At 41.6% G+C, this 16,311-nt stretch overlaps 1 protein-coding gene across 1 annotated transcript; it reads right to left on the bottom strand.

The window, feature by feature from the left end:
- Window positions 1-288: 288 nt before the first annotated feature.
- On the bottom strand, window positions 289-15,723 carry grhl1 (grainyhead like transcription factor 1). Its single transcript, XM_022750903.1, has 16 exons — window positions 15,581-15,723; window positions 13,123-13,312; window positions 12,728-12,801; window positions 12,037-12,170; window positions 11,711-11,946; window positions 10,979-11,061; window positions 10,470-10,623; window positions 10,235-10,346; window positions 9,647-9,741; window positions 7,266-7,509; window positions 6,764-6,891; window positions 4,576-4,604; window positions 4,076-4,164; window positions 2,089-2,174; window positions 1,405-1,469; window positions 289-678 (listed from the first exon to the last, which is right to left on the bottom strand). Exons 1-16 carry the CDS (start codon window positions 15,598-15,600, stop codon window positions 564-566), a joined length of 1,854 nt encoding a protein of 617 aa, XP_022606624.1. The 5' UTR covers window positions 15,601-15,723; the 3' UTR covers window positions 289-563.
- Window positions 15,724-16,311: the final 588 nt, after the last annotated feature.

Raw genomic sequence — 16,311 nt, 5'->3', positions numbered from 1 at the left:
TCTTCATTTTCTGCACTAAATTCCCAAGTTTACAGATTGTACTCATCAGTGCTAAGGCTTTAGGAAGGGAAAAAGAGTTGTTTCTCCAGATAAAAGTCGAATATATGAGAAACAATGCTGCTTGCATAGCATGAGGTATAGCAGCACCACAATCGCTCGGGACATTTCAAGCAAAATTTACAAAAAAAAAAAAGGCACTCATATTTGAGGTGCAACTCATATTCTCAGTAAATACAAACAAAGGTGTCATAAAGATCAAATGTGTCCTAACTTGTTATGCACAAAAAAAAAAAAAAAAAAACATTTTGAAATTAAGCAAAATGTATAACTTACATCTCTAATCAACATTGCTGTCTATTAAGAGCTCTGGGTTTTTAAATACCTCTTTTGGGACTTTGTGTTTTAAAATCTGTTTGACACTAATACAGCACACAGACAACATGATTTCAATGTCAGATCAAGTCCATAATCACTGCATGGCTAGACGTGTAAACCACTATTCCTGATGGCTCCATTTCTCCACCACCCCTCTGTCCAGGATGATGTCACCTCCTCTAGTCCAATCAGATTTCAGTGAGGGTGAGTTTGTACATCCCACCCAACTCCTCCATGGTGATCTGGAAGGTGTCTTCATTGGAGTAGTGTTTGATGATGTTGTCGTCCATGTGGACCAGAATGCTGTTTTTAAAACACAAATGGGTGTTAGTGTCTTTTCTATTACATCCCCATCCAAAGAAACTCTTTTATATGTATGCTTTGTATGCATATGGTTATCTTAGCTTCACAGTGAGTAGCCTTTGGACAGAGCTGGTTTAGCGGTTTCCCTCTTTTTCCAATCTTAACACTAAGCTAAGCTAACTGGCTGCAGCTCCATACAAAAAAGCAAAATAAGTATAGTTCCCCAAATATCAAACAATTCCCTTTAATGCACTCTACTACAGTGAGATTTAGCTGTCGCATACATACATTAAGCAAATGTAATCATTGCACAGTTTTATTTACCTTCAATATCCAAATTAAGGTGATGTCAGTCAAGTCAGTATGAGTCTGTCCCTATACCTCATGGTTGGCTGCTGTGCATCGCAACAGCTAGTTTGATTGCTGGTGGTCAATTACGTCATACTTAATACTAACTAAATACTAAACACCTATTGGAAATATGTCTGAATTTGGTGAAATCTCAGTTTTGTGTTGAAGGACCAGCTGACATCCTTATTATTTGTATTTTGAAGAAAAAACAAATTCAGGTACAACTTCATCTAATGAAGGAGAACGAATACCTGAGGTAAAAGTAAAAGATGGAATACCATTTCTTTATTTGGTAGTTCTTAATTCACTTATGTCAAGCTTTCTCTTTCACAAAGTTTCAGACGTAGTGTGTGTATGTTAATGACTGATACTCACCCTTTCTTGCACTTCTTATACACATTTCCAAGCTTATCCAAAGGTAACTCATACTTCTCTGAAATCTGGTTGAGAAAAAACACAAAGCAGTGTAAAATTCTTGAAAGAAACATAAAAACATGAGCACAGATTACACACAGAGTTCAGCCCTTTGTGTCTTATCCTTCACAGGCACATTCACCTGTTTGAGCTTTATCAGCTCCACTGTGGGCTCTCCACAATCAGGATACATGCCTCTTGTACTCCATACATTTTTTAAACCCCTAAAGAAACCGTACACTTGCCACTTTATTTTCTTCCATTACCTTACAAACACCCCCTTTCCCACTCCCTCATCCTCTTCTGCCTCCCCAGGACGTCTCCACCTCCTGTTTTCCATAACTTTTTCCCCCATCCCTTCCCTCCATTAGCCCCTTTTGCCCCCTCTCTTGACTTTATTGTCCCCCTTGTCCCTTTTTAACCCCCCACACACCCTCTTTCTCCAATCCACTCTTTCTTCTTATCCTTCCTGACATTATTCTGGGGTCCTGTCACAGCTCATTTATCTTGCCATAATCACTTAAACACACAAGACAGAACTTGATGTCAAGCTGCAGTGTGCGTTGCCAAGACCACCAATGTGAAACAAGAACATTAAGTGCAATACAAGCCATTACCAGCACAAAAAAACTGTGGACAACTTACAGCTTCCATCAGGCCTTTCAGCGTGGGATTCTTCAGCATGAGGGCATCAAACACCTCCTCTGTTTCCTTGCGCACGTACAGCAGGACTGTGTGGTGGAAAGAGAAAGAGGAGGCAGGCGCGTGTCAAAGCAAAGCATTTTTGGATTGGACACAAACATAAACCCAAATCTGACCCCAGACAAAAGTCACATGCAGGCATAAAGCATATATTTGCGTCAGGCTGAACAGCTTGACTGCTAGTTTGGTACATCTGTGTGGGCTCAAGGGTTTGTGGCTTTAGTGCATCCCCGACTTGATTCCTAAGTAGCAAAGCTCGCGCACATGCACATATACTGTATGTTGAATCCATTAGTAGAATTAGTAAAAGGAGATATATAGGCTAATGCACTGGGCGGTTATAAATATTCCCCCTGCCACACTGCATAAGCACTCATCCAAACTCATGAAAGAGGTGGCACGCGGCCCAGCAAAGCGCACCTAGAAAGCACATTCATCATACAACGCTGGTATGTTTGTAAAGAGACACACACAGAATGACACAGCCACTTCTCATTCACTACACCCAGTCTTCTCAAAATAGATCTTGCTCTAAATAGATTTTCTGGTATTGTTTTCCAACCTGTTTGCAGGAACTTGTGATATTTGTGGCCTCTAAGTAAGACAAAAAACCTCCTCTGTTTTTCAAGTAGGCCTCTTTTTAAAGATGTAATTACATGCACAGGAGTTTTCACTAGTTTGAACCACTTCTGTACAGGGACTGAAACCAAGTGAAACTGAAGTGAAATAGAAGTAAAGTAAATGACTGTATCGTGATGTGGTGATGATGGTGATGATGGTGAGGGCTTCATTCTGTTATTGTATGCACAGGCCACAGTTGTGGTTCGCTCACTGTGGTCCGGAGCAGCCATGGATAACTTAATTTGAGACAGACGTCATTCCAAGAAGGCGAACAGATGATTGTCAGACCGACTCTTCACTCAAACATCAACAGGATCCTTTCCAAACCTTCGCAAAGTAATTCTCTAACTAGAAAAACACGACAGCTATTGTGGAAAGTTTATAAAACTTCACCTTAACTATTTTTAATAGTATATTTAAGTAACAAATAATAGTTAATTTAAGGTGACAAATCAGCCGTGCTTTTTGCTGAATTGTGATTAATTGTATATCTAAATCAACTACTTTAAATAGTTCCAAGATTCAGCAGGCTATGGCATCATCTAAACCAGTGGTTCCCACCTTTTTTGGCTTGCAACTACTTAAAATGAAGTAATGTTTACTTGTAACCTCTCATCACAGGATATGGCCTTTCTGTGGACATGAGTTGTGAGCAGTTCAATGACCACAAAAGTGATTTTTTTTTTGCTTCTGAAATTGTTTATTTGAAGGACTTTAAGAGGCCTGGAGAGGTTAAATTATCCAGCAAAAAAAAGCACAAATGGATCTTACAATCTAGATCTTACAAGATCGAGTCTGGCTTTGTGAATCTATGGACTATATGCAGATGTATTCATACAGAGTTAGTGTGAAACAGGTTTTAAAAAATCAAGGTGAAGACTAACTGTTATAACTTTCCTCTTCTAGCAGCAACACATTTTTTATATATATTTATATATTGAGTAGTGGAAAGAAGCCTTATATGTCTATGAATAGGATGTGGGGTAAAGGGCACAGGCTTGTTTGAATGTGTGTGTGTGTGTTTGTGTGCACGTAGTGATCAGTGGTATTTTGTTGGGTCAGTGGAGGCCTCAGACACGTGTGTGTTTTGAAAGACCTGGAATAATCACATGGCCCAGAAAGTGTGTGTGTATGTGGGCACACACACACACACACACACACACGCATGTGCACACACTGATTTAGCCCCAGAGAAGAGCATCATTCAAAGACCCCTGACCAGCATGTGAACAGTTGCAGCACTACACTGCAGCAACACACAAACATACACACACACACACACACACACACACATACACACATTTAGTACCTTTCTTTGGTTCCTCCACTCTCGCCATCTTGTTTGGGGGGGAACCAAACTCGTCATCACTGAAGGGTAATCTCTTCATGCCTGCAGTGCTGCAGTGGACAAACACACACACATAAATCATTGCTTAAATGCCCTTTATAACCAGCTAAGAAGCTATAAAACACACACAAGCACACACACGCGCGCATGCACACACACACACACACACACAGACACACACACACACACACACAGACACACACACACACACACACAGACACACACACACACACACACAGACACACACACACACACACACAGACACACACACACACACACACAGACACACACACACACACACACACACACACACTCAAAGCCCACAGGCATTTCCTAGAAACCACATATGTATTCATGTATGCCCTTTACTTGGAAAGGTGTCAAAGGTTGTCTCGGTTCAAAACTACTAAAAAGAAAGTGTGAAAAGACCAAGTGTGAAATCAGGGCTTCCGTGAACTCACCTGTCCTCTCCATCTTCTGCTGAGAAAGGCTGCAAAAACAAAAAACAGAAGCAGGGATTTAAAAAACAAGCAACTCTACTACAGTGTCAGGGATGAGACTTGCTAATCGTATGTATCTACTATAGATAACGATAACTGCCTTTAAAATGCACCAATAAGGGATTTTAATCTTAAATCTATTCTGCAATGGAAGCGCATCTATAAAATGTACTACTGCTGCAGTTCAAACTCATTATGTTGGCGGCTAAATCAGTCAAACAGTTCAAAGGCAAAGTCAACAGCTTCGTCCAAAAAGTTTCCTGTGTTGACCCATTTATTCTTCCTTTATCACCGAGAACTGAGCCTGGTCAACACACACCGGCTAATCAGCAGTAGAGTTATATATGTGAAGCAAAGCCTGTACAGTTACAGCTGGAGAAACGGCGATCAAAGGGCAGGTCTGAACCCTGATCTGATTTAGTGTTATTTTTCATGTAAAACACAGAATACTTTTAAACACAGTGGGGTTACAACTTCAACTAGAACATCTGCCTCTTGATTGTTCATTCTAATAAAATGTGAGAAAACTGTGAAAAATGCTATATTTGTTATATTTACAACAGTTCTTCCTTTAATTCCTAGAAAAATACATGTTTTATCTTTCCTGGAAAGTTTCCATTTTTTGGAGTCTTTTGCCCTATGTCTGTATTGATTGCAAGCGTTGCTGTTAATAGATTTCTATTCTGAGTTGGATCCCAGTGAAGTCAGAGTTTATCAGAAACTGATAGCATGCCTACAGACAGTCCAGGCAGGTTCAATGTCACTGGCAATACCAAAAATAACCTTCCATCTGTCCCCTACTGGTCCTACCTACTGGTAGGAAATTCAACTTAGAGAGAGTTAGGAAAAGGGAAAAAAAGACCATCAGGGGGCGCTTAAAGTTCACAAATAGTGACATTTCTAAATGGGTGATTGTTTTCATTTTCACCATAAATAAAGCAGTTCATCATACATCATACAGCTCACAGAGAACATGAAAAGTGCCTCAAATACCCAAATGACCCACAAACCAAATGTGTGCGGGCCAGGTGTGCACACCTCTGTAAGTCTCATGTGACGTGTTCATCCTAACTGAAGCAAAGCTCAGAGTCCAGTCACAGAGAAGAGGGCTGCTGCTGGTTAACACTGATAAAGACCTGACAAACTGCACGCATGCCACGGCCTATTTGCACCTGCAAACTGTCTTTTCTATTCTTGCAAGGCGCAGCATGGATGACATATTTTTGTAGGCCAACCTGGAGGTTAGCATCACTCCATCGGCTTTTGGATTATTGCAGAAAATAAACTCTGTGATGAACAAAAGTTTATGTTCAGCAAGATAAACTTCACAAATCAACACCACTTTTTTGATTTTTGAAGCCTAAATACAATCTAAAGCTAAACACAGTCAGTTTCTGTGTTCTACATTCCTGACAAAATCTGTCGTCTCATTTTGCCACTTGTTAGCATCCGTCTTTTTGAAGACACTTAAAAAGTCTCAAGGGGGGTAATCACTGGCATACTTTATGTCGTAGAATAAAACGTTCAAATGTCTTGAGCTTGTGATAACCACAGAGCTTATTTCTGTCATCGAACCAAAAGCCAATTCAAAAAAAAAAAAACCCATCAACTTTGGGACGAGGGAAGCAGAAGTGCAAAAATGCTAACTTAGCTCCAGGTTTTAGGACACATTCCTGTAGCACTCTATAACTATATATCTGGCTATCTCCTATCTGCTACTTATAGTATCCACACATCACTGGCAAAAGTGCAGCCATCTCTCTGTCTTCAAATCTACTTCCTGTCTTTGCCTCTGAATATACGCATAAGTAGTATATTCTGAACCCCCTGGTTTGTTTTGAGTCACTGGTAAATGATTCATCTTGTGAGTAAGCAATCTGAAATTCAGCCATCAGTATGAAGGACTCCTATCAGAGCTTGAAACTAGAACTGTCTGTTCTTGCCAACTAGCAAGCAAGCAGGTCACCTCGACCCAGCTGGCTGAAGAGTGGGTGGAAGCTCAAAAACAAACTGTTTACGGACCACCTAAGGTGCTACGAGTGGTACATAACTGTAGCAAAAAACATGTTCATTCCCAGGATGTGTTGATGCGTGCTATACTAAACAATCCTGGTGGTATCAGAGTTTTGTGTCTGTGATTGGCACTCACATGGCGCTGGAAGGTAGAGAAGTGAATGTCAGGAATGAAAAGCACAGGCTGCGTCTCGAGGTCGGTCATCATCTTGAAGATGGTCACATCATTGCGTTTCTGGAGGATGGGAACTTTGACATCCACAACTGGGAGAGAAAAGGGTAACAACAGGAAGTGGTTTAATTCATGCAGAGGATTTTTTTTAAAGTCATATCTGAGGTCTGATGAGGGTAACTGTAGAGTTGGATGATAATTTTCTGTGGGTCTCATCCACTTCAACATTACACATAGTGATTTGACCAATTGTTCAGACAATAATATACTGATCAGTGCAGCTTTAAGATGAAAAAAAGTCAATCTCATATGACTCGGTGAGAAAGCAGACTGGGGTTTCAGCTACAGATATTGTTGTTTGTCTAAAGGAAGTCAATACATCTTGGAGGGAAAAGAACCTAGATCAAATAACAATAGTTTCAGTCCCTTGTTTATTCAAGGTAAAAAATTTTCCTCTATGACTCACAGCTCAGGCTGGTGCTGAGGTCGGCCACCTTCCCTTTCCTGCGGGACTGCTTCCTCTCCTCATCTCGGATCTTCCTCTCTGCTCCCTTGTCGCAGAAGACCTTGATCTGGCAGTAGGCACGGTGGATGGGCTTGTTGCTGCGGTTGTTGTAGCTGTACGTGTCGATCTGCAGGTTCAGAGGAAGACCCTTCACCCCCTTCTGAGAGGAGAAGTCTGTGCTCAGACAGTTGACAGAGATGAAGATCTGTGGAGAGAGGACAGAGGAAGAAAACAGGACAAATGAGACAAAGAAGTTTTGGACAACAAAGAGTAAAAAGTCCAACTTTACCTTTAATCTCATTCTTTAATGGCTGCTTGTAAAGACACTAAACTTTTCACTCTCATTATTCACAATAGCATCACTGTGATACTGGAGGCCTCAGCGGTGCATTCAGTGTTCTGTGCTGCCCTCTATTGATCAACTTTAGTCATCACAGGCTCATAGTTTTCTCTCTCTTTGCTCTGCTGATGCTCCTGTTAAAAACAGGTTATCAATTATGTCAACAAAACACTCTATCATAACAGAGTGTCTGAAACACCTAACACAGAGGACCTCAGGTCTACGCAGCAGATAACACTGATATTATAGATATTATAAAAAGGTATAGTACCATAACTTTATTTATATATCATGTAGAGACAAGCTGAGAAAACCAGTTGAAAATATTGCTGTGTTTCACAGAATATCTAATTTATTTATATTGACTTTCAATGAAAAAAGCACATAGTTAGTTTGGATAAAAAACACTTTAAATGTAAATACACAATTTTAGTTTTACTTCTTGCATTTCTAATTTATTTGTGTGTATTAACAGTAAAACAATATCTTTTTCACAACCTTGACCTGTTCTATAATAATATTTGGACTGATTATCACTAATGAGTTGCACATTTTAAGGTTGTCTGTGTCATTTTGCATGTATTTTGGGTTTCTGGCATCATTATACTTTGTTCAAATTACGAAATAATAAGTCAGATTTATAGCTGAGAAAAAAGGATACCGATGTATGAGTGGTAAGGACAATTTAAACTGCTAAACAAAGACAAAAAAATGCATAGTGTTACACGTTTCTTGTGATGACTCCAGTAAATTGCCCCAGAGTAGGTAAACATAAAGGAGGGGCTGCCCTTTGCAAATACACTGCAAACACATACGGTATATGCTGTAGGGCAATTACCCCAAAGGCAAGCCACAGATACACACATATCTTCATCAGTCATTTAACACCACATTGATGAGATGCTAAAACAACTTGGCGGGCGGTGCTTCCAAAAACACACACACGGTAAAGTCATGAACACAAACAAGGATGAACATCCTATGGATACCGGCCCTCGAGTCATGAGACAGTTGGACCCACATCCTGGTGTGTGTGTGTGTGTGTGTGTGTGTGTGTGTGTGTTTGTATTTGTATCTGTGTGAGAGAGGTTTGTTGCACTTGACTGTATTTCTGGTAAGTGTAGTCTACAGAGAGCACGACGCTGGAGATGAGCCACGGCACCGTGTAGTCTCTTTGTCTGTTTGTTAACCTGACTGGCGCCATCCATCTCAGGCTGATGGTGATGCCAGAAAGTGACATGAGGGTCAACAACAAATGAAAACTCAAGAGTGGCAGAGAGGACAAGAGCTCCTCCTTTCTGTCACCCATTGGACAGGATTTTATTTGTTAAATGACAAATCCGGTCCTCGTCCCCCCCTGCTGTGTTTCCTCATTCCTGCTCTTTGTTGCTCTGGTGTGTGCAGAAATACCTGAACACTCAGCATCACAATAGGGGGTGACAGGCAGGTTGGACCAGTCAAGAACGTATGTGCAGAGGTCAGGAAAATTCACACACACACACACACGCACACGCACGCACACACACAAGAGGAGTGGTGACGACGACATGACAGCATCCTCATCCTTCTATTTACGCCCCTATTTTCTTCAAACAACTGTTTTGGAGGATCACAATGAGCAAAGTGGATGACGATCATCAACAAAAGGGGTGTCAACACCTGAAACCCTAATTCTGGTCTGCGGCAAAAACCGCACAGGATCTTAATAAAGGGGGAGCAGTGTATTTTTGGATTAAGGTTTTAAGTGCATTGATGTGAAAAGTTCAAGGCTCATATTAAGAGTTCAACACAAGGAAGTATATGGAAACCACAGATCACCAGTGACCCTGTGAACCAAACATTGTACTTGTCTTTACATGAACACACTAATTTTGGTTTTAGTCCACATCTGCCGTGTCAAGGATGTTAGAAGCAGCCTTGCGATTGGTAGATGGAAACAATCAGTTGTATATCTGTGAAGTTGTGTGTGCTGGGTGTGTACATGTGTCTTTTATTGTCTTACTTTGGCCTCCTCATTGGTGTCCCAGGTGAAGGAAATGGCATTGTAGGAAATCTCCTCGATGTTGCCGATGGTGTTGAAGCTCTCCTTGTAATCAGCTGTAACAACCAACAAATGAAAAAATTAAATGAAAAAAGAGGAAAACAATTGGAAATTGGAAACAATAATGAACGAATAAAGCTAATGCTGATCTGAATAAATGAAATGAAAAATGTTTAGCAAGTCAAAAAAGCTAAGAGGAAATCTTTATTGTTACTGTGTGATATCCGGAGGTATTACCTGCTGCAGACTTAATCCGTAGCCAGAAAAACAGAACTGTCACAACCAAACAACACACCTTTTACTGTCAGCTTCTGCTAAGCTGCCTTTTCAACCATCTACTCAAGTGTGCTGACACAGGAGGATTAATCAGCCGGCTCCATGTTAAAACTAAACTCCTGATCGCCCCAGGATGAATCATTGCATCATTTAAGCCATAAAAATTGCACCAACAGTGTCTAAGACATTACAGTTGACAAGGAAAAGTTGAACTTAACTGACAGTTAAATAAAAAAAAACAAAAAAAAACAGGTTGGCTGCAGTTTTTCTTACCGATGTCGAGACACCTCTGTTTGGCTGTGTGCTGTCTGGAGTGCCAGTACTTCCAGTGTTTCAGCTGATCATCTCTGCACTTCTCCTCTCCGAACACCACCATCACTACACTCTGGAAATGATATAACACGCACAATGACAATTAAATATGTTATAATAACATTTAGCGAGCGATTACTGACAATAATACTAAATTGTTACTTGTTTCAGGTTTATTTTGTTTTTTTTTTCTTACCCTGACTTTGGTGATGGGTTGGTGCATGCCTTTGTTGTCAATCTCCCTGAGGGTGATCGGGTAAAACTGGCCCTTGTTGAGGTACGTCATCGTCCCGTCACCTGTCTTCTGACGCAGAGACTTGGATGCCTCCAGAGTATACTCGAAATTATTCCTAAAAGGCCGGGAAGTAAAGGTAGAATCTAGTCAAGACCTTACAAACGAAAAGCTTAAACGAAAGCATTCATTCACGTTTGACTCAAGGGAGAAGTAAAGCCGTGAGGTTAAACTTAATGGGGCACGCCACATGTAGCCGCTGCAGGTAAATCATGACCTAAAATCGGCGTGGTGTGTCAGAGCGGGGCCAGATAACACCCGTGTGTGCAGACTCTCGTCTTTCACACGGACGGGAGTCTGGTGTCTCCCCAGTGACTGCGATGAATGAGGCCATTCTGCGGTATTGTGTCAAGAGCTGAATGGCGGTGTGGCGGTGGAAGTCGGGCGGTGGGCCGGACAGCAGCGCGACTTACCCCGGCATGGTGTTAAATTGAGGGTACTCCTCGGGCGTCATGGAGGCCATACGTAACTGGAGATCTCCTGGGAAGGAAAACACCTGCAGCACACAAAGGAAACAGATAAAGTAAGGTCCAGAGTGTGAAGTAAGAAACAGCAAAAAAAAAGGATGCTAAACAACTGCTTCACTTTGATTTGAAATGATTTATTTTAATTGGCTCTTCCTATGATTAACCAGAGGAACAATCAGCACTTTAATCCAGTGCCCCGTAGGGATTCCCCTCTCATTCGTCCACCACTTATCACAGTTTGTGCAGGGTTTGTTAAATCGTCCTTCCCCTTCATCTCCCTTTCTTTTTGTTTAAAATGCCTCTACACTCTGTTGCTACTCCCACCCCATCCTGTACTGGAGTTTTGTTGGGTTATGCTTTTCTAAGGTAATTCGCCTCCAGGTTAACAAGAGAAAGAGGAGAGAGAAAGGGATTTGGCTATTGTAGGAGAAAAGTACAGCACTTTATTGTGTTGGTGAGACAATGACATAATAACACACTAGCCGCTATGCTGGCATGTTCAAATAAAACCAGGGAAGACTGAGCCCACCGCTGGCTCCATGGGATCAGGTGAATATCCTATTGTCTGATGGAAATGTTCTGAGAGAGGAGAGGAAAGCGAAGGAGAGGAGAGGGAGGAGGGGAGGTTGTGGGGAGAGCAGTAGCGGGGTTTAGAGAGAGGGGGATCGAAACACTCACCTCCTGGGAACCATCCTTGAAACTCTCGGAGAAGGTGGAGTCGGGGGGAGTGCGGGCCTGAGTGCTGGGGCTGAACTGGACCGTGTTGTGGGTGAGCTGGCGGTCAAAGACGCCCACATGGCCGTCGGTTTCGGTGCAGTTGTTTGGCACGGTCACTGAGAAGCCGTGGGTGGGCACCTCTGTCTTGACGGGCGGGTAGTTTGGCACGGCAGCAATGGAAACTGTGACGGTCGTGTCTGAATAGACAAAAATCAGCAAACAGGCGATCACGTTTTCTGCTTTTATAAACTGCGTACGTCTGTGTATGTAACTGAGTGTGAACAGACCTGGTGAAGGGAACTGAGACCTCTTGTCCTGGGCCAGCTGAAGAATATTGAAGGGCCCTTTCACGACCTGGATCCTGCTCTCCATACCAGCTTCCTGGAGTGGAGCTATGTGGTGTCCAGCCTGGATCTGGTGCCTGCAACATAGGGAAAATACCACATATGTAGTCTTATCTAGCATGTTGATTTCCTTTGGTAAAAATCATGATATTCATCTATAAATCCTAAAGTGACTGATTAACGCATCATTTACAATAAATCAAACAGCTCTCAGATTCTTTCAATCCCATTTGAGATTTTAAAGCTTTACATACGATTTACCACTCCATCGCTGAGCTCAGTGAGACCACCTGATGAAGTAACGTTAGTCACACCTTATGAACCATCTTTTAACTGAATAACAAAACTAGTTGAATCCTTAAATAAATGAGTTCAAGCTAAAAAGAAGGTGGTTTTCTTCCTGAGCTTTTGGAGGAACAAGGTGCTCATCCAAGGATAATAGCTACATGTGTGAGCAGATTTAAAAAGATTTCAGTAAATGAGAACTCTGTACATGCAAATCCACACACAAAATTCAGAGAATGTTACAGAGCTTGAATCTCTCCATTCCCTTCATGCCCTGGCTCCCCTCTGCTGTGCTTTTATTTTTATAGGGGGGTGGGGGGGTTGGTATTAGGAGAGGTCTGTCACTCACCTTTTGTTGGGATCCACATCAGAGACCAGTACTTCTGGCTTGCTCTGGGGTATTGTTCTCTTGTCCCTGGGCACCTGTATGGGAAGGGTAAACACAGCCGCTCAGCGTCTGACCACATCACATCCAGCAACTCGGGTCACCCTGCTGTCTATATGGCCGACTAGATCAGTTACACGACATAAGCTCTGCCTCACAGATGTTGCTTAATGGTCGGCTGTCAGCGTGAATGGCGTTCCTATAGGTAAAGCCTCTAAGGATTTGCAACTAAACCCCTAACGTAAGATTTTGCACTTCTGATTGCTCCAAAATCCACTGCTAATTTATCACAAAAAGAAATTGGGAGAATTTTTGTCCTGTGTGGTCACAAAAGTAATTTTCCAATATTTCCCTGATACCTTATAGTAGTCGTAGAGCAGGCCGAGAGCAGCAGCGCTGTCCTCGTCTCCATTAATGCTCATCATGGCCTTGGTGGCGGCTGTCAGCGGGTTCTCCAGAAATGATTTCCAGGCTTCGTCTTCTGTGGTGAAGGAGCGACGCTGGCCGCCATAACCCGGGTCGTTCTGGAGAACCAGGACCGCACGCTTACTGTGGGAGGGCAGAGTTTTATAAGTTACTGATTTTCATGCTTCTTTTAATGCAGAAATCAGTTCGTGTGGTGTCATTTGAAACTCTTTATCATGTGATATTTCAAGAAAAAAGTAAGTTGATGTCAATAATAGAAGGAATTACTTCAAATAAACTGTATGGACACTAATCGTACATGTAGTCTCTATGGGCTTTTCTTAAGCATTCAGCTAAATGGGTTCACAAAGCCAAGACCTACAATCACGGCCTCATTCAAAACAGACAAACAGGTTATGAGGCAGAGATCAACCACGTAGATGTTCTTTATCTGCGAGACCAGTTGTTCGGGATTTTCCACGATTATGCAACAAATCTCAGCCATCGAACCTCTCGAGAAAAAGATGCTCTACAGGCTCGTCCAGTGCGACGACTCTGGTTCGGGGATCACTCATTGGCTGAGGAGCTGACCGCCAATGACGTATCTGACCCTGCTGCATTCCTGCGCTTTAACAGCACCATGCCACTGTTTTTGTAAGGGAACCTGTTTGTAGGAAAATAATCATGACTTCTCATGTACACCCGCATTTCTCTCCGTCTCTTCCTCTTCCGTCTTGTGAGGCCTTGAGAGTCGCTGCTTTGTAAACAGGATGGTGTCAGACTAACGAGAACATACCAGTTTGTATTTCTATGTCTCTCGGCTGTTTTTAATTGTCTTGATTATTCATCTAAGATAACAGAACTCAGCTAAATGCCTTGCATTTAAATAGAAATGACAACACAGCACTCAGCTTCAGCATATAAGAAAATACTGAACATTTCAAGGGTGAAGTTGCCTGTTTAGAGTAAATTTAAATGTTTGCTCAGCTTCTATTTACTTAGATGTGTTAAGCCTACTGACTAAAACAAAGTAAAGTCATTAGTCAAGCTTTTGTTGTTATGGTTTCATCTAGATTATGAGTGCTTTGTCAGACTTTGGAAACTGCACACCCCTATAATACATCCTCAATCATCCACCTGCAGATTTTATGCCACAACAAAGTCATTATGGTAAAGTGTAAACGGACTGGCTCAGTTTCCACGTTGAGTATCTACAACAAATGCAGCTTTTTTCCTCTCAATGGTCAAAGCAAAGTGACAATTAGTAATCCTATATCTAATTGTGCCAGTCATAAAGTGCAATCTGATAAGATCCATTATTTACTGGCAATAAAACTCTAAGGAAATGTAATCCATTACTACAACAAAAAGAAAAGAGTTGGATTGTTTTTCAAGCAGATATTAAATTAGATTCCCCTTGTAGGAAATAAAGTCATTAAGGCAGCATGAATTCACAGACAACTGTTATTTTTAATGTACATGAAAAAAAAAAAACACAAATATTTTTTTCTGTATCGACAGTCTTCATTTATCTTACCTTTTTTTCACCCATAAATTTAACCATACATTTAAGTCATGTAGAGTAAAATCCACTCAAACCTCACATAGCCCTGTGCTTGCTTACATTGTCTGTGTCAGTAGTCGGGCCAACGCCTAGCAGGTGTACAATTTCACTCCCCTCAAATGTCTCCTTGTCTTTACAGAATACAGAATATAAACTAACCATCTCTCACCACCACATGAAAAATATTTATCTTTTTATATATGCACATATACTCATATACATGTAGTTATATATTAGCCTTCATGAATACAAAAGCACCTGCAGAGACCGCTGTCTTGAGCTGAGGGCTCCCTGCTGAGGTCCATGTTTATTCCTGAACAAACATCATTAAGACTATCCACATGAACTGTTAGAGCTTCAAGCAAAATCAAACACTAAACCGCCCATCTCTACCACGGGACAGTTTTTATTCTAACAGGCGCCTGTGCTCGCACGACAGGTGGAGATACACCTGTACAGGCTTGAACATGACAGGTGAAATAAGCGGAGTTACACAATGGGAAACTGTGAGATATTATCACTTTCCCGCCTGGCAGCCAGACTTAGAGTAAAATTACCCTCAAGAAAAAAATATAAATACAAAGATCCTAAAATAACGCTTAAATTCTTGACAGATAACACAATAAATCTTAAAATATCAGCCAGCAGCTGCAGGTCAGAGTTGGACCACAATGTGACCGCAGCTTCTTTTTTTTTTTTTAAATCCGTCTGTGCCATGAACTCAAACAAAAAGTGCAAAAAGAGAGAAAAAAAAAAGATCCAGAAAAACAGTTAGAATCAGTATTAAAAGCTTATAGTGACATCCTACTCCTTGTGCAGGCTAAAAGTGGAGAGTCAGGACGACTTACTTGTCATGCTCCTGTGACATCTCGGTCGGTCGAACTGGACTTTCTAGTTGGTACTGAAAATCCGATCCGTCTTCTTTACCGTGGAAAACACTGGATGAGGGCCGCGGCAACAAACAAAGTCTCCCCTACCGAGCGAACGGGTTTTGTCGGCTTTTCTCGCTTTTTTGGGGCAATGCTGAGAAATTGAGGCCGGTTTTACCTGTGACAGGGACGCGGATTGGATTACAGGTGGACTGGGGGGCGGGGCCACACTGTCAATTACCCTCGCTGACATCGTGATTGGCTCCCCATAGGCAACTACCTGGGGCAGTGAGGGGGACTCACGGTGAACCAGTGGAAGAACAGGGTTTAACAGATGTGATTTTATCATTTTTGGGTTAATCACTGAGGTGGGGGGGTGGGGGGGGGATGCAAATTCTTAATTCAGTTAAACAAATAAAAAAGAAGAAAAAGTTACAAAGAAGTTAAAGGTAAACAGGGTGATTAAAGAATTAAAAGGATAAAAATAAAATAAAAACTAAGGATCAGTATCACAACTGACTCACAGCAGATGTCTTGTCTGAGGCTCTGGAAAAACTTCTATTTATCAACACAACCCAGAGAGTGTGTGCTGAGTTAAGACCTGAAAGAGCAAGGAGCAGTGAATCATTGCAGGATTTATGGGCAGATAATGTGGGTTAAGCAAGAATAATTCATGTTCAGTCATTTGTACGAATGGACTGATAATGGCT

Source organism: Seriola dumerili, unplaced genomic scaffold (assembly GCF_002260705.1).
Source record: "Seriola dumerili isolate Sdu_G_001 unplaced genomic scaffold, Sdu_1.0 BDQW01000149.1, whole genome shotgun sequence".
NCBI classification, from domain to species: domain Eukaryota; kingdom Metazoa; phylum Chordata; class Actinopteri; order Carangiformes; family Carangidae; genus Seriola; species Seriola dumerili.
This window is presented reverse-complemented; position numbering and strand designations above follow the sequence as displayed.

Bases quoted from the DNA above. Each gene is read 5' to 3' on its own strand.
- grhl1 (XM_022750903.1), bottom strand. From the start codon at position 15,600: ATGTCACAGGAGCATGACAA. The intron at 11,062-11,710 runs GTGAGTGTTTCG...TGTGTGCTGCAG, and splicing joins TCAAGGATGGTTCCCAGGAG to GTGTTTTCCTTCCCAGGAGA. The intron at 7,510-9,646 runs GTAAGACAATAA...CTCTCTCCACAG, and splicing joins ACACCAATGAGGAGGCCAAA to ATCTTCATCTCTGTCAACTG.